The following is a 22,002-nucleotide window of genomic DNA, read 5'->3' as shown; positions in this document are numbered from 1 at the left end:
ATCCCTACACGTGACCTCATATTGGTATTGCTATGCATTGCGCCACTTAAAATTCTATAACTTTTGTATTTAACTTTTTTTTTTCGAGTTATTCAGGGGTCCCCATTTCTGCCATTCTGTACATGCATGTATAAATAGATAACTATGTACTGTACGAATCACGGGTGAATAAAGCACACGAATTTACCTTACGGAAAAAAAAGAACACTGAAGTTTTGAGCGTTAACACCCGATTGTCCGAATTTACTCTCAAATTTGGGTGCAAGCATTTAAATCTGGGTGTTCACGCCCAAATTTGAGAGTAAAGTCGGACAATCGAGTGTTAACGCTCAAAACTTCTGCAGTGTTCTTTTTTTCCCGTAAGGGAAATTCGTGTGCTATGCATTGCGCCACTTAAAATTCTATAACTTTTGTATTTAACATTTTTTTCGAGTTATTCAGGGGTCCCCATTTCTGCCATTCTGTACATGTAAGTATAAATAGATATATATTTTATGTACTGTACGAATCACGGGTGAATAAAGCACACGAATTTACCTTACGGAAAAAAAAGAACACTGAAGTTTTGAGCGTTAACACCCGATTGTCCGAATTTACTCTCAAATTTGGGTGTAAGCATTTAAATCTGGGTGTTCACGCCCCAATTTGAGAGTAAATTCGGACAATCGAGTGTTAACGCTCAAAACTTCTGCAGTGTTCTTTTTTTTCCGCAAGGGTTGTTTCATTTAAAAAAGAAATAGAAAACGTCTCGAGTCGGTTCCGTTTTGTTCGTACATCGTTCCAATCGTTCCACCGCGACGTTCCTATGGTTACCGTTCGAATTATGTCGTTGGCGGCTTTCGTGAGGGTTCGCGGCCAACTTCCGGTTGTCAGTGTGTGGACTGCGCCTCGCTAGACGCGGATTCTCTCAGCCGCTCTCAGCGCCGAGGATTGTCGAGGTGGGGACGGGAGGTTCCCGAGAACACGAGAGAACTCGCGCAGGATTGTGCTCCCGACGGTGAGTACGCGGGGTATCCTTGTCATCGCGGTTTGCATTTCTTTCTCACGTTTGACGAAACGTCGAACGGCGATCGGCGATGCAGCGCACGTTGTATGCTCAAGTGGGGTCGTTATCGATTTCCTGACTTCACGCGACGCGGTCGCGCAGTCGCCCAATTGCGGGCGAATTCGTAGGACGAAAAAATCAGCGGAAACGCATGGAAGAGCGTGGCAGCCGAAACGTTCGTGACGCTTTTGTATGTTTCCTAGGGGAGGAAATGCTTTATGTAGGAAACTTTTCGTGGGGATCTCGGAAGCGCAAAATATCTACCGTCTGAAACTGTCCTCTACCATTTTCGGTAGATCTGAGAGGGCGCGTGTGAAGTATAGTAAATTTTCGCCAGATTAGCCTGCCGTAAGGATAGAGAGCGTGCACATAAGTTGAATATTAGGAAGATAAATCGTAATCTTGCAATGAAGAAGCGAGATCGTGATTTATCAATCGCAGATCGAAAAAGTATAAGTCGTTATTCAAACAAATGGAGAATTAACAGCAATTGGTTTGCATTCAATTTCAAAATCACGTATTTTTTTTTTAATCAAACTGATCGTGCCTGCATAATTACATTTTCGCTAATTAATTAAGCTGCGTTTAGAAACATTCTATTTTATATAAACAGATCAAAACGCTCAACAAATTTGTCAACAATGCACGATTATACAATGTATAATACACAATTTATCAACTTGCATAAATTTTGTAAACGTATATACATTAGCTACAAAATAGAATGTTTCTAGGCGCAGAGAGCACATTGTAGATTAGGCTTAAAGGCGTTTTCTAGTAAGAGACGCAGTTGACAGAGGGCAGTCACTTGCTGCAACATTGCAACAATGTTGTCTGAAATGCTTCTGAAAGCTTTGGTGTGCTGTATAGAAAAGATGAAACGTTCGTCGTGTAGCACCGTGTCAACTGAACTAAAAATTACAGTTTATCTGTATACATCAAGTAAAGCTCGTGCGTGGTACGCGATCGGTAGTACACCGTAGTTATTAAATCGGGTTATAAGTCGTCGGTACAAGTGCAGTCTGCGCGTCTTCATGGAAAACGCCTTGAGGAAGCGCGAATTCAAACGGGGAACGTCACGTAATTCGAAACCGCCCCGTTTCCCGCGCGCAATGCATCGCGGCGCGCGTCCCATTGGCCGGACGCGGATCACGTGGCCCGTGGGACGTGGGGCCACGTGATCCCGTGCTACGCGCCGTGCTTCGCTGCGCTCATTCGCGGCCCGAACGTGGCGATAGGTGTGCGTTTCCGCGTGCGCTCTCTCGAGACGTGACACACCGAAGTCGTTTTGCGTCCCGGGCTCCGTCGCTGTTGCGACACGTAGCAAGCGGAACGTACGCGGTTGTCGTCAGTGCGACTAGGTACAGCCAAGCCCGTGTCTCCATCGGCGCTCCAAGCGAGGGGGCCACGCCGTCGGAAGACGCCAGGCCTCGCCAGGTCTATCGATCCGCCTCAAGGTTAGCGAGTGTGACCAGAAGCGCGCCGGCGATTAACGACGCGCTCTCCTCCACGGCGCCGCGCCGTGAGAGCATTCCCCGCGTATAAGCTAAGTCGTTTATATATAGAGCGTGATGTGTGCGCTGCCCGTCTACGTGCATTCGAGGTATCGCCGCCCCGTCCCACGGCACCGATTTCGGCGGGACGGGCGCGAGAGATCGATCTGCGATGAAACGTTAAGATTAATCGCGAGCTCTCGTATATTACGGCAATGCAGGCAACGTGACACGGGGTAGACTCTCTCGATTCTGCGGTACCGAGGAAAAGTACAATCCCCCTTGATAATAACCGAGGTTGTTGCAATCGGCGAGATGAGCGGGTTGCCCTTTGGGGCGTTCGGTCCGCAAGGCGGTTTAAATGCGATCGCGAACACGAGGCCGCCGTATTGTTTCTTAGCGGTTCTTTAATGAGTTTGAAACTAATTCCTACCCGGCGAACAGGTCGGCGAGAATTTCACGGTCGTTTCAACGCCGGGAAATTCTCGTACTCGAGCAGCAGTTGACTCCGCTTTCCGCCGTAGTAAAATTTATATCTCGTCTTCCACGAGGAAAAAAGAAAAGAACGAGGGCTTCCCGATTTGTCCGCGCTCTCCCGCGGCATTTGTGGTCTCTCATTCCTCGAGGATTAATTAATTCTCGGCCGTCGATTAGTTCGCCAAACAAATCTCCTCCCGCGCGGGGGATAAAATCAATTTGAAATTCATTGAAGAGTCTGTCATTGCAAAACAGACCGGAGATATTGGGATATCCTGTACACGCGGCGCGGCGCCGCTCAATTTTCCGATTGAAATTTCCGATCGACATATCTCGGAAGTGAATTCGATTTTTCAGCCGAGTAATTGTTATATAAATATGTTTACGGATGGCTTTCACAATACTTCATTACGGCTAATTTATACGCTCGCACGTAATTGAATAACTTTTCCCACATTGCTTTCTTCGACGTTCAAAAGTTCGAACGGCTACTTTACAAATCTTTCCCGTGTTTTTCTCGTATGTTGCAACGTTCATTCTCGTTTCGGAATTTATATTTAGATTACGATTATCGAGAGAAACAAGTTCGGATTGCCTGTACTTTTAAATTTCGTTTCGCGCAAAATGTTGACGCGCAAATTGACGTCTACTTTGGGCGATCTATAATTCAGATTTCAGGATAAAATTTTATTTCTAATTTACGCCGCGTATTTTAATACACGCGTACGTATTTAAATCGTATTAAATTTTAATTAAAAAATCATCTTTATTCTACTTGTAATTTAATATATTAATATATTTAATATATTCTTTATATAATATCCATTTATTTTGAATTTTTCAATGTTTTTGACATTTTTTATGCTATGCGGTGTATAAAATTATAAATATAATTCTACCTTGCATTCTGACACAAATTATAAATTGCTTAATGCGAGATTAATAAAAAGAAAAAAATTTTTTTAAAATAGATTTTTAGATCAATTCTCGCAAGATTTTTAATTGTGTAGAACATTAATTTCTTTAGAATTTATCACGATATTTTATTCTATAAATCTCGTGCGTCTCGCCATTTATCTAGAACGTATTTTTTTCTTGTCACCCTCGAACGAATTTACCTTCTCGCATTATCAAGGAGGTCGTGGCGTGCAACGATAATGCAATCTCGAGTTAGGACATTGACATTTAAGTTTGACATTTGTCGTGTGTCCTGGTCAACCGGTTTTCTGTCGTCGATATGCATTTTCCGATTAATTGGGGGAGATCAGTTGACTCGTAAAGACGACCGTACACTCCGAGTAGTCTCGCTGGATTTGTTTGTATGTAATTAAAATTAACAGCCGATTTCGCCATTGTTGATTCGTTATTTCGCAAATTTCAATTGCCCTTATCTATTACGCGCGGTTTACGTTACGACAGCGTCTGAATTTGTCACTTTAGGGTTGCACACGACAGTTTAATTAGACGATAGTTATAAAGTAATCCTACAATAAATTGTGCTTGTTGCTTGGCTGGAAAGACTGTCTGAAGAGATTAGGATAAAGCTTTCTTAATTATATTAACTTATGAGTTAGACAAACGAGAACGTCGTCTCGGTCCGAGCAAGATGTAGATAGCCCAATAATGTTTAATATGTGACTTCATATCCTGTGCGCTGGTTTCATTTCGGACGTAACACAAAATATAAAATCAATTTTTTCACTTTTTGGATATGCTGCTGTTTCGATTCTTTCTAGGTGTTTTATAGGACGTCGCGGTATACTTGTGCTTATTCCCTGATTAATTTTCCTTCACTGTTAACATAACATGTTTTTCACAAAGCGTGGAACGGAAGTCGCTCAAAGTGCAGGGCGCTCCATGGGAAGTTGCTAAAATTAAACGTTCGGTTCTCTTTTCTGCGGTTTCAGAAAGGATCCTATGGTTATTGAGTTGAAAGTGGGCAATTTTATTCCAGCTGTGGTAGAGGCAGGCCCGTGCGTGTTAAAATGAATAATCTGATAACAGAAGAAAAGGTCTATCTTATAGAGTGCTTTCCTAGTAGCACAGCGCATTGACCAAACATTGGCCCAATATTTGATGTTTAGCCAATGCACTGTGCTACCAGGGTTCCTCTCTAGAAGAAAAGTGTATAGCAATGCTTTTAGGGGGTTTAGTGCTAAATACGAAGCACGTAAAATTAAAAACGAACAGACATTGGAAAGGTTCGGATTCATTATTTGTTTAAACACACGCGCTACGTCACCCCATGTTTGGCAATAAATATCCATTAAAATAATTATTTGCTATTTTTAACAGAATGATCGATAATTTTAATACAGCACATTAAAGACAATTATTACGCTGAAAATTCAAAAACAGTGCCAGATTTAGTAGCAGCTATTAAAAAGGTTGTCAAAATCATTAAAGACGACGTGTTAGAAAGTTTTTACGAGTTTTCGTAAGAGAATTGATTTTTGTACAAATTTTTAGACGGTGCACACTTCAGAAATGTGTGTCATTAACTTGCCTGATTGTTAGCATATTTTTCATTAATAAAATAAACCGGTATATAAACGTGACGATCCCTTTAGGTTGCCAGTAATAAACAACAATGGACAAGTTTAGTCGATTAAACACGTGCCAGTTAGGCTCGACTAAACTTATCCGTTAGTATACATTTTAATAAACTTTATTTATACCCATCAAAGACTGCCGACTTTTCTCTTTTCAACGCAATTTTTAATTCTCTTAATAACCGCGTGCACTCGAAAATGACAGCCGATTAGTTTTAGCACTTTCCCATGGGACACCCTATCCTTTCATATCTTGATTAGCCCGTTATTACATTCCATTACGGAGAAACCGATTACATCGTGGTTCCCCTTTTTTTTTTATTCATACATTTTCGTACTCGCGTTGCGCATCGCGTTCTTCCTTCGCACGGATGACACAAGAGTGATTCACGCGCACGTGAATGGATGTAAAAGCATTGATTTTCTCATTTATCTTCCCTACTCCCCCCCCTTGTATTTATAGCGATGCTCCTGTATTTATCCCGCCATCTAAAATTGCGCAATACTTTCGATACATTGTACCACCCCCGGTACTCACAAAGCCGCTGGCTCCATTGTACGTTGGAGCTGCGGAAGCAGAAGGAGGGGAGGAGAGCGTAAATTGCGAGCGGGGATACGCCGCAAATATAATTACTACAATATAATTTCACTCGAGCTCTCCCTGTGATCCTTTGCCTTTATCCTCCGCTGTTGTCCTCGATAATATCGCGCGACACAGACGCGGCATGTATTTCGGATGTTATTAATAAAATGGCAAAGTGGATCAATCAGGATCACGACTAAGTGCGAAATAATATGCTAAAGATAATTCGTGATTTCAAAATTGATACTCGTAGGGCCGGTTTTTCTCACGTCTTGGTCGGCCAACTAATAATTGAATTATGTGTCTATTTTCGTTTAATCTGAAGGAAAAACGAAGACGCGCATATGATTTAATGATTAGTTAACTTGCCAAGATGTTGGAACAACCGGCCCTTAATAATGTAAAATCACAAAAACTTTCTAACAGAGTTATGCAGCCTATGTATTATAGATAGCATAGCTGTTACTTATGGTATAGTGTAATACGAGCTTTACAGCGTCAACTTTTGCAAAACAAAACAATGTCTCAGTCAGTTGAATCCTCTAAGTGATTTTTAAAGACAATCGCAGTGGTAGAATACGCGATATATCGCACTTAGGGGATTCAACTGTTAGAGACATCGCGTTTTGTTTCGCAAGAGTTGACGCTGTAAAGCTTCTATGTACGCTATAAGTTACAGCCATACCGCCTATAATACGTGGACCGCGCAACTCCGTTAGAAAATGTCTACGGCAGAACTGTGAGAAACGCAAAATGAGTGCACCTCTCCATGGGTTGTCTTAATCTTCATCAGTCCCCTCTCTTTTCTTCCATTTTACGATGCGTGTGTATGTACAGGCCCATGGTTACAGCCACGGTCTCACATAATTTGTTCTTTCCTAAACTCAAAGTTCGGCTTGGAGGACAGAAATTTTTATCGAACGAGGAGGTCATGGCATTCGTAGATGCCTATTTTGCAGAGCAAGTGTGTCGACTTAGAAGGAGACCAGAGGCTTGTTTTCTGTTCCTACACTAGTGAACTAGTGCAATAAATTGGAGTAAGACAAGCATATTTTTTCTCATTCTAGCTTACTGCACTAGTTCACCAGTGCAGGAACAGAAAACAAACCCTATGTCGAAAAATAACAGTGAGTTTGACCGAAAAAAAAAATTGTTTCTACGTTAGGCACGAAACTTTTCCACCCAGCCTCGTAGTGAAATTATATAATAGCAGTTTCAATTATATTTAAGAAGCCTTGGATATTTGTCAAATATCCCCAACTCTGCGTCTTAGGATAGATGTGATCTGGGATTAAAATAACGTAAAATGCACGGAGTAATTGTACTCCGATTACATCGGCGGTGCGTGACAAAATGCAGCTCGCGATTAGATAGCAATTTCACCTTTAGTAATATTGCGCAACGGGGAAGGCGAGATAAATCGATGCTCATTGAGCCGCACGAGCACGCACTGTAAACTCTCGTTGCCCGTCAACCGACAGGTGATAGATTAAAATGTGGCGATCATATACGCGGCCGAGCCGCCTAAGGGGAAGCGGAAAAGAAGAAACGCGCCAATCGCTCGAAAGGAAATAACCGCGGGAATTCAAGTTCCGTTATTACTCACCGTCGTTTCATTTGCATGACTAATGCACGTCGCGATTACGAACATTATCGTCGCGGAAACTTTTTTACGAACAAGATTCGTACGTCTCTTTTATCGCGGCATAAATCGCATCTGTGTACATTATTACGACGGTATTGTGATTCCGTAACTTTAACGTCACTTTTCATAAAATTTCGACCATCAAAATAACTTTTTTTTTATAACGTTTGCACGCGACGACCGTCGCGATAGAATTCATCCCGTTATAGTATTTCCACAGAGGTGTCTCGTTTTCACTGATGGATGAAATCCCCGTTAAAATCTTTCTATTCTCCGCTACTTTATTCGGAGTTAAATGAGTCGAACGCACAAAGCAATCGGATTTTCCATTTTTCTCGTTTTATCGCGAGTTTTATCTCGCGCGTGCGTTTCCACTTGCCTGCTCTTTTTTTTCTCTCGCTCCAAGTACTAACGGGTTGCAATGTGTATAACGAACTGGATGCAAGTGCATTCGGATCGCCGCATCGCCGTGACACGCTGCGGCACGATCGACCGCACACGTGTCGTTTAGCGTATCCTCCACCACCCACTTGCGTGTCCCTATCACCCAGGCCGTGGGTGGATACACGACTGACGTCGCCGTCGTATCGTGACGCCGCGATCACGCGCCAATTACGGTCACGTAACCCTTAGAGGATCGCCTCTCTCTCTCTCGTTGAGAAGAACCGTAGATGAATGTTGTTGCATAGAAAAATCTGTTTTCTTTGTTGTGGGTTACAGAAAAAAATTGCAGTGTCTGTTGACCTCATTTGCTGTGTCTACATTTTTGTTATAATTAAATAGCAGCTTAGCGACGCCAGTCAAGAAACCAAGAATTTTAATAAGTATAGAAACGACCTTACTGGCAATTCCTTATTAAAATGAAGCACAATGTTTCGGCCAGTAATACTGGTCCTCTTCGGGTAACAAACTTGCAAGAGTGCCTGCTATTGTCCGAAGAACAGATAAACAAAATACGGAATAAATTAGGACGAGTTCTCACATATCAGAAAAGAAAATTTAGGTGTTTTTTTTATAAAACTTACGAGATTCGTTAGATTAGAGATGCGAAAATTAAGTTAGAGGTCAGAAATTTCGCTGTGCAATGTGTCTAGTCGTCAACGTTGAAAAACAGAATAAGCGATAAATACAGGAATTATAAGGAAACATGGAAGGGGAGGAATGTAAATACTATGTTATTCTAATTATCCTATTGTATAGAGTATATTTTAATAAAGAATTGCCAGTAAGGTCGTTTCCATACTTATCTTTAAAAAAAAGTTCGTATGTATACCTGAGAGAAATAAAATAAAATTGGGATTTTGCTAGCCCTTTTACTTTTTCTCCAGTACGAGTAATTGCGAGCTTTAAAAAACTTAAAGAGAAATAAACATACAAACCGAAGGAGATTGCTTGAAAGATGTTTTTGGACAAAATATCCAAATACTTAAAATTCTTTAAAGATCCAGAAAATTTTAGAAAATATCAATCTTTAAGAAGAGCAAATTCTTTTTCATGAAGACAAGTTAAGTTAGCATACTCTGGAAAATGTATTTTTTTGAACTAAAGGAAATGAGAAACAGATCGTTTTTCATTTCAATATTGAGACAAATCGAGATTGTTTCGAATACGTTTATCACGTATGATTTGATCTTGCGTTTTTCTTTCCGTACATCCATTTCTTTGTTACAATCGTATTCGTTTGGTTAACCGACTTCAGCGGTTATGGCGAGTTGATCCCATTCGGCTCTTCCAATCGCGTCGTCCGTGATCTTGGCGAACGACGCCGAGACCGACGCAACAGCGAAGTACCTTTCACCCTGGAAGCCTGCCAACTTCCTCGAGGGTAAGGACAAAGCCGGCCAATGGACCGTCATCCGTAGCGTTGCTGGTATATTCGTGCTAATGGTCCACACTAGCTATTGCATCGCCATTATATTTTCATCTTCCGCCTATTATAATATATCTTCATCTTCCTTTTGGCGATATAATTTCTAAGTACAAAAAATGTAAAGGAGATATTTGTTAGCTTATTTTATGACGAAAACGTCCTGTGAACGTCCTAAAATGTCAAAATACAAGGTGTCAAATTTGAGAAGAAATAAAAATTTCAAAAATGTAAGAAAACATTTAGAGATTTTTGCTCAAATTTGATACATATGATATTGAGAATTTGCCGATAAAATATTTTTAGCAAAAAGAGTGAAGCTATTTGTGCTTTTAATTCCAATTTGTTATTTTAACTCGAAAACGGCTGACTGCATCAAAACAATACAGGAGATAGTTTTTTTTATTGAGTTTAGTTCGGGTTTTCAACAAAATTGTTAAACTTGGGAGAAACAGTTGTGTACCATTCTTTCATTAAAAAAAAAACTTAATATTACTCATATGCACATCCCTGGTGGATCAATTTATTTTGTGAATAATGTCTTGCGCCCACGCTCGCGAAACTTGGATGGTTTTGCACGGCGTTGCGGTTATCCTAGACCTGTGTTATCCAAGATTTGTTAATTATGGATATTGTGGCTTGATGTTCACTTTCCTTTGCCGCTGATGCCTTCCTCTCTTGCTTAATGAAGATAGGAGAAGGAAGACACTGATGCACGTCAAGTCAGTGCCCAATTACAAAGTTTAGACAGCACTGTCATAGACAGGTTCGAGATTACAAATTAGCTCGTGGGCTTCCGACTGCGAATATTTCAGATGCGTTTCCCCAAGATGCAGCTCCTTCGTGTTTATTTACGATACGAATCCCGTGATTTTCAGTGTCACGGATTCAGGTTTCTCGCGGAATTTTCTGCGGTCTGCGAGGCTAGTTGCTGTAAACTTACGCTCGCTAGGTTATTAATCAGATTGACCATGCGTATCCGTACTTGACTTAATTATACACTCTTCTTCTTCTTCCTCGTGTATTAGGCTTAAAGTCTGTTTTATCCAGCTCCCGTTCTGGTACTTTGAGCATTTGGTTTTACTTCATCTTCGGTAGGCTGCTAACCTTGCCGAAGAAAACCTCCCATCTGGTAATGGCTTTACCCCTGAAGGGGTATGTGTGGCAAGATACTCTCGGCGGTTGCCACTTCTCTTCGGGAGATTCCGAAAAAAACCAGCGGTGTCCGTGGATTTGAACTCGGATCCTTTCGTTCATTTGTTTACTAAGCAGCGCACATTTCTCTGCGCCACACTTGCCCCAATTGTACACTCTAATACCTGAATACCAACTGTTTCAGTATCATTTTTGAAATCTTGAACACATTAAGGAGATCTTTGTGATTTCGCAAGGGATTGTCCCGATTAAACACGACAATATTTCACAATCACACACAGTCCCGGACAAAATCTCGATTGGACACAGTCCCGGATACGTTGGACACGTATGGTGTCCAATTGAGAAACATTGTGGTGTCTGATCGGTTATGTGCACAAATCGGGACTCACTCATTTCGCAATATACATCTTTTAGCGGTATTTTCGCAACTTCTATCAATTTATTTCCAGATAATTTTTTAAAGAACCCTTCGGCCCGGGTTTTCATTTTCTGGTTAACTGTTGACCAGAAGTTAGTCGATTCCCCATCTTTTTCTATGTTATTATCTAAGAAGAGACAGAGAGTCGATTAACCTCTGGTTATTAAATTAACCAGAAAATGAAAAACCGGGCCTAAGACTATTTTTTTATCACTCGACATAAGATTATTTACAATAATTTTATGTGGACTTCCAATAGGAAGTTACGCGAACAAGAATTAAAATTTCTATTTGCTGCAGTAGATGTCCAGATTCGAAAGGATTGAAAGGAGAAAAGAGAGCGTATATCCTGAAAGCGTCCAAATATTTTAAAATTAAGTATGTCTCTTCTCGTCTAAAATAAAAAAAAACCATCAGAACCGCTTTCTATTCCTCGCTCGGGTCTTCCACTTAACAAGTTAGACTCATTACAAATGCCCTTTTATCTCTCTAATGACGATTCGCGGCGGGAAACGTGTCTCTGTTTCTTGACCTGCCTGCACCCAGTTCAACCGGCCAGCTGATCGTTTGTCCTGGTCGCGCCAGCCACGTCGGCGTTGAGGGAGTCAGCCGAAGAAGGTAGACGAGAACGAACGAACAGGCGAACGAATGTCGACGACGACAACGATGACGACGGAGACGTCGCATCGCGTCTGCGCGTCCCGACGCCATCGTCGGTGGGTCGGTCGGTCGGTCGGTCGGTTGGGGGTATTGATTTTCCACGTAGTCATGTGTGAGTGTACAGTCGCGCATACGCGCTGACCGCACACACGCATATATATATACGTAAATTTATACACACACACACACTCGCCACGACGACCGGCACAGCTACCAATTGCCCGCGGAATTCCGCCAAGTCTCTCCCCGGCGTCGTCGTCGAGTGCTACCCTCTGGCTACCTCGCGAGAGGTGCTCTTTGTGGCCTCGCGCTGCCGAACATAAGAAACGAGACGTCTCGAGTCCGCTCGTTTGTTGGTTCATTGCTATTCGCGCACCGATTTCGCCGTCACGCGTCGCGGTCGTTGAAGAGGGAAGTTCCTCCTGGACGGTGCCGCGACGTTGTCACTCCCATTCTGCTGCTTATTCCAGAAGGGAGAGGGTGGTCTCTGGGTGGACGCGGTTCCATGAGGGCAGCGTTTCCGTTTCGTCGGGTCCTAGTGAACATCATCACGCCCGGTGTCGCGCGTTACGTATCCACGTAGGGATCCAAACTTTTCACGCAATCGCGCCGCCCCCTCCTTGCGGGAAAACGACGGTGTCTGATCTTGTGCCCGCTGGTTGCGTGTTGCAGGCTGCGGTAAGCTCGCCGTTTCGGCGGTCCCGGCGACAATCAGGAAGCGGCGTCGCACCGTTGCCGGTATCTCGAGGCACCGGCAGGTGGGGAGGCTGTGAGGAAGAGGACGACTTTCGTCCGGCATCTAGTCCCGTCAAACACTAGAGCACCAGCCGGCGATGCCTGCACCGACGTCAGCGGCGGGTGCGGCCGAGGGTGGTCCACCCCGCACCGAATTGCAGGAGTTACAGCTCAAGGCCGGTCAGACTACGGATGAAGTGAGTTGAGATATAGAATATGTGTGTATATATAAATAAATATATAAATACACAAATATACACCCCCCCCCCCACACACACACACATACAACGGTGTTACGGTTAAGGTGTCCATCCCTTCATACACAGGTAGAGCGGGTGAAACTGAAAAGGAAAATGATGTACCATTTTGTAAAGTTCACAATAATTATCGAATAATTAAGAAACCCGTATGAGCGCGTAAGAAGCAGTAGGCCGAACTCGGTAGTCGTGGAAAATAGCTTATTTCTTTGATTTCCTAGCAACGGCGAGCATCATCTGACACCGAGAGGTGGAGCAATGACACTACACCAAAAAACAATTGTCAGGCAGCAAGTGGCGATCGTCTATGCGTCTTATCGCCCGAGGCGCGCCGCTTACAAAATTGTACATAACTTTTCTTTCCGGTTTTACCCGCTACCTGTGTATAAAAGGGTGGACACCGTAGCCATATGTGAAGGGATAACCTTAACTGTAAATGAAAGGGTGGACACCTTAACCACCCGGTATGTGCACGCGCGCGCACACCCCCAACACACAGAGAGTGATTCCTAAGTACACAAAATGTAAAAGGATATTTCCTCATTTATTTTATGAAGACATCGTCCTATGAACGTATTCCTATGAACGTTCGGGCGCCTAGTATGTTCTCGCATGTTTTGTTTTCAAAATACAGGGTGCAAAATTTGAGAGAACAATGAAAATTTGGAGAACCCTAAGAAAACGCTGGGTGACACTTTATTCGAAGTTGGCGAACACATGGTGTTAAAAACCATTTTCCAGTACCGATGACACGATCTGTTCCCTAATAAGAGTAAAATTATTTACGTTGTTAATTTCAATTTCTTACTTCAACTAAAAAATTACTAATTACATCAAAGAAACACAAAAGACAGTTTTTGTTATTATGTCAAGAGGTTAATGATTGAACACCAATATTGAACACCTTTTAATTTAAAAGCTCATAGCGTGGCTCTCCCATGTCTTCGTCGTATACGTAGACAAGATTCTGCTGTTTTATTTCTGCTGACACGCGCGCGCGCACCCCCCCCCCCTCCTCCACACGCACACAAAAGAGGTGTGAATCCGATCGTGCAACCTCCACGCGGTACACCTTAGGTAATGCATGCCGACACAATAAATAATCATAACTATATAAAATTCTATAGGGTCTTCTCGTCCCATACTTACATTTAAGTATTTTTACTTAATAATTAAATTAAAATCTTTAATCCAAGACAGTATAAATTTCATCAATTCTTTCATACAAGCTTTCATTTAAAAAGCAATTGATTATGCTACCTTTGTACAGTCAATATACTGCAGCCGACGGTACTATGACATTTAACCCCTGTAACTTGAAAAGTACTCAATGAAAAAATACTTTATTATAGTGTTTCGAAAAGCTCTCGAAGTAAGTTATAAGAATATGCGATGAAAAATCGGGGTTTCTATTTAAGAAATTGTCCATGACCTTCGTGTGACCTTCAAACGACTATTCGAGGTCAAATTATTGCCACCATTTTATGTCCCCTTTGAAACCATACAACTTTTGTCTGAAACATTTTTTTCTAAAACTACGTCATATCGGATATTTGACTGACAAAAATAAAATAGAACACCCTGTATGTAGGGAATTGTACAATATACGGAACTATATATTATATATATAGGTGTCACGCAATACGACAGCCACAAGGATTTACACGAGGGCTGAAACCGGTGTAGTTTTGCAACTTTGAGTCCTGATTTTAGTCGCGCGAGGATGAACTCTCATATTTATCCGTGACAATAGAAAGGCAACAATTGACACGAGGTCCTTTCCCGCGTATCAGTGCTGTCGGAAACTTGCGGAGTAGAAATATTCGGCAAATCCTTCGTAATTTTTAGTAAATCTCTCTGAGGTGTTACGTAGCATCCCGAATAGAAGCTTGCCGTAACTTGCCGTAACTCGTCTATTTATTATTGGCTTAAGATAATCGAAAGAAAATAAGTAATTTATTTACGGAGCCGTTATCGTACGTTTTAGATATTAAAATTATGGTTAAAGTCATTTTCGTTAATTGGGAGAAGCTTTGAACCTTGAAAATTTTTGGGAACTACTATTAATAGCACGGTCGAATCGATCTTCTTGAGTAAACTATTATATATTCGCGAAGCACAAGATTGGCGTCGGAGTCCAGGAGAAATTGTAATTTCGCCTTTTCTTAAGAAATAATTCAAGCAACGTGTGTAGTGAGGACAAAACGAAAATAAAGTTATAGTTTCTCGAGAAAGATTTAATAACTGGATCAAAACTCTCAATAATATACACACAAAAATGACGAGTGAATAATGAGATTATAACGCAGTTATTGTTGCGCGATTCATATAATCAGCTATATTCAATTATGAGTATAATTCCTGGACACAATAAATATTCAAAAATGAGTTTTCATGATTTTAGTTAGGCCGGAGTGCTCTTAGATTCTTCGGACAAAAAGCAGGAAAGACACTGTTATGAATCCTTTGACAAAACGTGATATTTTTCTCGCAATAAATTTAGAATAAAATATTTAGACACTAACACCCTGTCACGGCTCTTAGTCCTTTATCCCTTCGTGTTTATCACATTTGAGCCATACGAATTTCATTAATTTGTCAATCTATACTGTCAATTCCTATGAAGATGGATATTCACAATGAATATTACTAAGAATATTAGCTATAAAATTTAAATTTACTCGCAATTTCCCCATGTTGTAACATGTGATGTGGTAACCGACGTGATCGACTTTGTTTCAGTCTCTGGAGAGCACAAGGCGTATGCTGGCGCTATGCGAGGAGGTGAGTCTGTCCCCTTCGGCATTTGTTCCCTCCTCTACTTGCGCATCGACTCCTTGATCCTCTCTCGATCGTCCTCGAGAACCCGCGTCGGTGCACTCTTCCTCTACCCTTCCGTGAACCGAATCATGTAGCGGCCCTCCCCCCGAGCCCCTCGTTTAGTCCCCTATAATATCCTCGATCCTCGAGCCTTATTCCACCTGTCTTTGTCTCGTAAACTAGGAATAATTTTCGTCGACGAATCGTTGCGCGCTTGACTGCGACAAAACGGGCGCCACTGCTCGCTTGGAGTTCTACCTCGAACTGTTTTAAAAAAAAGAAAAGAAAAAGAAAATGGCGGCAAACAGAAAAAGGAATCGCGCCAGAGAAAGGTGGGCAAAGTACTATTTCGATCATTAACCAGTCAAGTGGCGAGTACTTCCGATCGATTCGGTTTGTTCCACGTGACTCGCGCTGTTGAGGATTAATTAATAGACCGTGTAGTAGACGCAAACTAGCAGTGCCAAGTACGGAACAATCGAGTGCGTCGCTTCGACCGATTGAGCTTGAATCAGGATGAGTGACCAGACATATAAATCCCTTTGAATTAAGATTTCTGTTTCCCAACGTTTCTACCTCTAATTTATCCGACCGTGAGACTACCGGAGGATCAAGTTTTGTTATCTCATCCTTTCGCCGCGGTTTCTTTAACAATTGATAATACACGGGCACGCAAAAAAAGGTCGAGGGTCCGAGAAACTGAACCTCCCTACCCCCCATGTTTCTCAGTGCGCCGAATTCGAATCCAAGATCCGTTTGACTCCATCAGGTCCCAGTTTTTTATAACCTCACAAAATGTGAAAATTCTGGATAAGCTTGACTTTGTGTAAAGAAATCGTTCAACTCTCTCGGCTGGAATTAAATGGAAACGTTAACCGGTGATATACGTCGAGGTGTTGAATCGAAATCAGGCCTGCGCCGTGGTTAGCTTTCTGATATATGGATGCACTTTGACCACGTAAAACGGTAAAAATTGGTTAAATTTGCACCCTAAAATAGAAATATGGCTGGTGTGTTGATCGGAATCAAGTGCCAACGTGATAAGAGGGCGTACTTCGTCTCACACAAAGGTGTAAACTTACCCCAAGTGTTCACATTTTGTGAAGTTATGAAAATACTGGGACCTGATGGAGTTAAACGGATCTTGGATTCGGATTCAGCACACTGAAAAATAGGCGGGTAGAGGGGTTTTAGTTTCTTGAGCTTGCAACTTTTTTGTATGTAATCGACCATGACTGGCGATGTGTTTTTAACACAGAAAATTTATTGCGTGAGACGCCCGCCTAGAGTGTAGGGGGGGGGGTCCAGGTTCCAACCCTGGTTGAGGTAATATTTTTCGCGATAAATTTTCTGTGTTAAAAACACATCGCCGGTCATGGTCGATCAGAAGCTTGATCGTTGTTAGTCATTTGCTGGCGTCAAAATAATTCTTGATGTTTTTTGTATGTACCTGTGTAATTGATGTATTAACGAACACTACTTGACTGGTTAATCGTTGCTCTTAACGGGCATGCCGATTCTGTTTTGCACAAAATTCACGCCAGCGAGACAACCTCCTGCGGGACAATCTCCAGGTCGCAGGGGGAGGAGAGGCAAGCTTCGAGGGGATCGTGCAGGGAAATGGGGAGGATGTATTGCAGGTGACGTCGAGGATGGGGGCAGAGAAACGTGCGGTGTTTTCGAAGTAGTATTTTATCCAGCTCTGGCGCCACACGGAGACGACGATTCCGGCGGCGCGTTGCGGTCCGAGCGTGTAAGGAGCGGGAAAAGAGGATCGTTTAACGCGACACGGACGAGAGGACAAAGGTTCCCTCCTCAGTGGGAGGGAAGTGGGTCAATGAAACCCGATGTCCGCGATCTTAGAATCGCAAGAGAAGAAGTAACGAAAAAATAATAAAGAGAGGGAAGAAAGAGAAATCGGGGGAGAACAAAAATGATCGCGCGAACAAACGTTTGCTCGCGCGAGGAGAAATTTGTAAGACGACGCATCGACGCGCTCCGAGAGACGGCGGCGAGGCGCTTCGCGAACGTACGCAAGAGGGGGCGATGTCCCTCCTGTCGATTATAGACTTCGATTCGTGATTACAAGGGTGGTTCAGACTAGGATTGTGAAAACTATATTGCTGGTAATTGGGGAATATATATATGTATATTTTTTTCTTTATGACAATTTTAGAATTAAAGATACAAAAAGTAGAAATATTTATTTATTTTAACGATCGAAGTAATATCCTAATAGCACTGAATTCTGCCGAGTGTTCTCGAAAGGTATGAAAATATGAAACCTGAACCATCCTGTATACCCCATTTCTGTTAGTTTTCGATTTCTTTTTTAATTATTACCGAAAAGGTGCTCTATAACCGTCGCATTTCACTTCAGTCGTGGATTTTTGCTAAATGTATTTCTTTGTCGCAAAAAGGACTACCAGGATAAAGAAACAAAATAAAATCATCCTTCCATGTTAATCCAACGAATTCTTTATCTTAATAGAAAGACTTAACTTGAAATTCTCAAAATGTTTTACTATTTAAAATTTAAAAACTTAAAATTAAATTTTCTGAGATTTATTAATTTATTAAGGAACTTGGTTAGATGAACATCCGGTAACTATAAAGCGTCGCACTATACTAGATATGTTGAAAACAATCTCGAAAAGTTCAGAGTTATTTGTCTAATATCCATTTCTGTCAATGTATCATCCAAATGAAGGAAATTCTATAATGATTGCTTTAAGGTGATTCCAAAACGCAGCGGTTTCGTAGGAATAACATTTCTAAATAGTATTTGTCAAAAAATTGATAACTCAATTTAGGGGACAAATTATGCACGAATTATTTCGACATTTAGAAGCAAAATTGTCCAGCAATACAGTTACGTGTAATAAATGTTGAAAAAAACTTTAGCGTGAAAAGTGTTTACCCCTGGGTCTACTTTTATCTCGTCTCGCGTGAATTTTAATCGTAAAAATACATTTTCTTTTTTCTTCAATTATATACAAAAGGAACCGGGAAAGAAATTACGATTTTACTTACGAGTAAGTATGAGACACCTTGTAGCGGCAGCTCGTCGTAACGCGATAAACATTTATTACACGTAACAGCAATTTAATTGTGCAAATATTCTGCCAAGGATAATTTGCCAAGGCGCTGCTGTTCTGCTGACATACTATTTAGAAATACATTGTGCAAATATTTATCAATATTTGATGGAAGGCCTCCATTTTTGCATATGCTGTGCGAAATATGTACGCGTAATTCCAGCATTTCAAGTTTCACTCGGATCTCGTTGCAATAATTTTCTAAATATTTTCCTATCGGGGAAGAATATCACTCGGCACAAGTGACTTGGATCTCGCTTCTCGAGTTTCGCATCGCTGTTGCGGAAGTGACGACGAGTACGAGTACCTTTTCAACTCCGTGCCGCGTATTGATTCTCGCGTGTGTCTTACGATATTGCGTGCGTTCGCGCGTGTGCCGCGACCGTGAAAAAAAAAACGATCTGCATTTTCCGCAGTTCTCCACGTTCTCTTTCCACGCATAATTATTCGTTGTCTCTATGCTCGATACCTTCGATATCTACTATACTTCTACATATGTGCGTGTGCGTGCGTGCGTGCGTATGTTGTGTGTGTGCACGCGCGCGTGTATGCGTGTGTACATTTCTATACACGAATGTACGCGATTCTTGTATATCTGTTTTTGTACATATTTGATAGAGGTGTTTGCTCTTCCTTTACTATTTTTAACTTACTGTACTTGTCGAAGGAACGCACGCAACTGGCTTCCAATCCGATCTGATCCGTCAAATCGGATTATCGTTTCCGATAATTGGTCTGAGCATTGTATTTATTATTATTATTACTAGTGGACAATTGTCAATGGCCATCTTTACCGCATTGGAAAAAGCTCGGAGATTATTTTTCAGCTCAGTGCGATGTATGCATATAATATTGATATAATCTCTTTGACGGTCCTGCGTTCATAAATAATGCATTTCGCACGTTTATTATTGACACAAGTTCAATGTGCCCAAAGTAAAGGTATTTATATAGCCTTGAATGATGTGAAATTGCCCAATTTTTAGCTAACGCTCACGTTTTCACAATTGCATAACATTCGGCAAGTCGCGCAGAAGCGAGCCTGCTGTAATTTTACTTGTTTCGTTGGCGAGAAAATTTTCGCGCGAGATATAATAATCGCGAGGCAAAAGCGGGTCGGTACCGACTTTTCTTCACGGACAGAGAGGATCCAGGTCTTTGTGTCGTTCCGTTTCAGTCTCTCTCGCTGCTACTTACCTATCTGTGGCTGCACTAATACGCACGTGTCGCATTCTTCTGAGCACCGAGGATGTTCTCGAATCATCATCGATCGAGAGAAGTGTACGTACATACACTCACAATGCGCGACGTGACATCATTGTCACGTCGTGGCGCGTGATAACGATCGCGCGAACTGTCAATCGACCAGGAAGCAAATCGCGTGCCAATACGAGCTTCCGCGGGCCAGGGGGATGAAACGTTCTCGTTAGCCGCTTAGAGCTGCGCGTGCCTTCTCGGTGGCACAAGAGAGGAATCCACCAAAGTCGAACGCGAGAAAATGGATCGCCGGCTCTTTGCCCCGTAAAGCTCGGTCGTGATATTTTTCGTCACCGGACGAGGATCAATTCGTGGTGTACACCCGCATCTCTTCCATGACCTCTAGCAATGTAAGTTCTCTGCGCGGTGGTGTGCGAGCGACGGGTTTTTTTTCTCTCTCTCTCTCTCTCTCTTTATGGATATCGTTCCTGCTTGATGCGAACCTGTATATTTCAATGGATAAAAATCTTGTCGAGGACAAAAAGACTTATTTTGCCGAAGAATATAATTTGTTTTAATAAGAAAAATGAAGAAGGAACTTAATTTTTCTATCCAAGTATATAAATGCAGAGAAAATACAAAAAAAGAAAAATTATATGGGATTCATGTTTAAAAATGTTCTCTTTCTTTCTATTTTTCATATCTCTTATATCTTATCCGTCAAAGTAATTGAAATTATAATTATTCGTATAACAAAAATTATTTGGAAAAACCGCGTGTAATCTTGTCTCGTTAATTTCGATTTTTATGGGTAATTCTTTTATTAACGATATAGAATAAGTCCCCATTTATTTATTTCGATAAATACATTTTATTGCGTTTAAAATTTTCCGCTGATTGTGAGTAGCTTCATTTATTTCTACAAATTAGCAGCGACAAATGCATTTTATTACGTCTACAATTTTCCGCTGCCTGCGAGTAGCTTTAATTAATCCATCACTCTTCGCCGATAAAGACTTCCTAATATTTATATCGATCTCGAAGCACTAAAACGTGGTAATTGCCAATTAGTGCTAATATGATTTTACACGCAATACCATAGGCAGACTACACAGGACCGATATACAGGCTAGTCAAATATGACATAATAATTAATTAATGATGGTAGTAAATTATATTATTAACAAGTATATAGATTATCGTTACGAGATTACTATGGTAGCGAAAGTAGCTCGGGCTTTCATCAATCAATTATGCTTGCCCACCATCGACGCAGACAGGCGTACATTTCTCTGTTTTCTCTCATACGTATACTATCTGTGAAGGGCAGTTCCTGCCTTCTCCTTGTGTGCGTAAGTGAGTGTGCGCCTCTTTAATCGGTATCGCTTAGTTACCAATGTTACTATACATGTAGACAAGTAAACGTCGACTGAATGATCGATGCTTCGTCTTTCTTCGGAGACGAGATTGTAACACGCACGAGGACGCAGAGCATTCGAAGACGCAGAGCAATGGCCCAACTCATCTCCTGATGACTGAATCGTACTCCTGAGAGTCCGAGCAATCCCGGCGATTGTATTGTACGTGCATGCGTTGCATTGTACTGCGAACGATTGCGTTGTGCAGCACAGCACGCGAATCACTCGACGTGACAGCGTCGAAGTTCGCGATAGCGCAGCGAGCGGAGGGAAGACTATTGCATGGACGTATACTACGTATACTACGTCCACGGACTATCGAGTGCTCGCGTGAAAGGGAACGGAGAAAAAGGAAATGAATTCTCTACCGCGGTTGAAACTGTGATTCGATCTCTCGCCCTTTAATCCTTTGCGCTTTAGTGGCCTTTACATAACCGCGAGATGCGATACATACGTTCAGTATTCTTTTAGAACTGATGTCCCACACACTCTGTTCCACAGATCGATTTTTCTTTCATTCTAGAAAAAATGTGACTTACCTAAAGATAAGTGGTAAATGTGTAGAAATGCCACTTGAAC

The 22,002-nt window shown here is 41.8% G+C and overlaps 1 protein-coding gene across 5 annotated transcripts in view; it reads left to right on the top strand.

The window, feature by feature from the left end:
* Nucleotides 1-860: 860 nt before the first annotated feature.
* Nucleotides 861-22,002, top strand: part of LOC105565806 (synaptosomal-associated protein 25) — a 52,620-nt gene continuing 31,478 nt past the window's right edge. For 3 of the 5 annotated variants that reach the window (XM_012019311.1, XM_012019309.1, XM_012019307.1), the window contains exons 1-3: nucleotides 2,241-2,502; nucleotides 12,571-12,830; nucleotides 15,633-15,674. In XM_012019311.1, coding sequence (XP_011874701.1) covers nucleotides 12,732-12,830; nucleotides 15,633-15,674 — 141 coding nt within the window. In that variant the 5' untranslated portion in view covers nucleotides 2,241-2,502; nucleotides 12,571-12,731. Of the gene's footprint in view, nucleotides 998-2,240; nucleotides 2,503-11,372; nucleotides 12,478-12,570; nucleotides 12,831-15,632; nucleotides 15,675-22,002 lie in introns of those variants that run through there. The other 2 variants (XM_012019310.1, XM_012019308.1) reach the window with 2 other exon arrangements.

Source organism: Vollenhovia emeryi, unplaced genomic scaffold (genome assembly GCF_000949405.1).
Source record: "Vollenhovia emeryi isolate VEMERY1.0 unplaced genomic scaffold, V.emery_V1.0 DF939149.1, whole genome shotgun sequence".
In the NCBI taxonomy this organism is placed as follows: domain Eukaryota; kingdom Metazoa; phylum Arthropoda; class Insecta; order Hymenoptera; family Formicidae; genus Vollenhovia; species Vollenhovia emeryi.
This window is presented reverse-complemented; position numbering and strand designations above follow the sequence as displayed.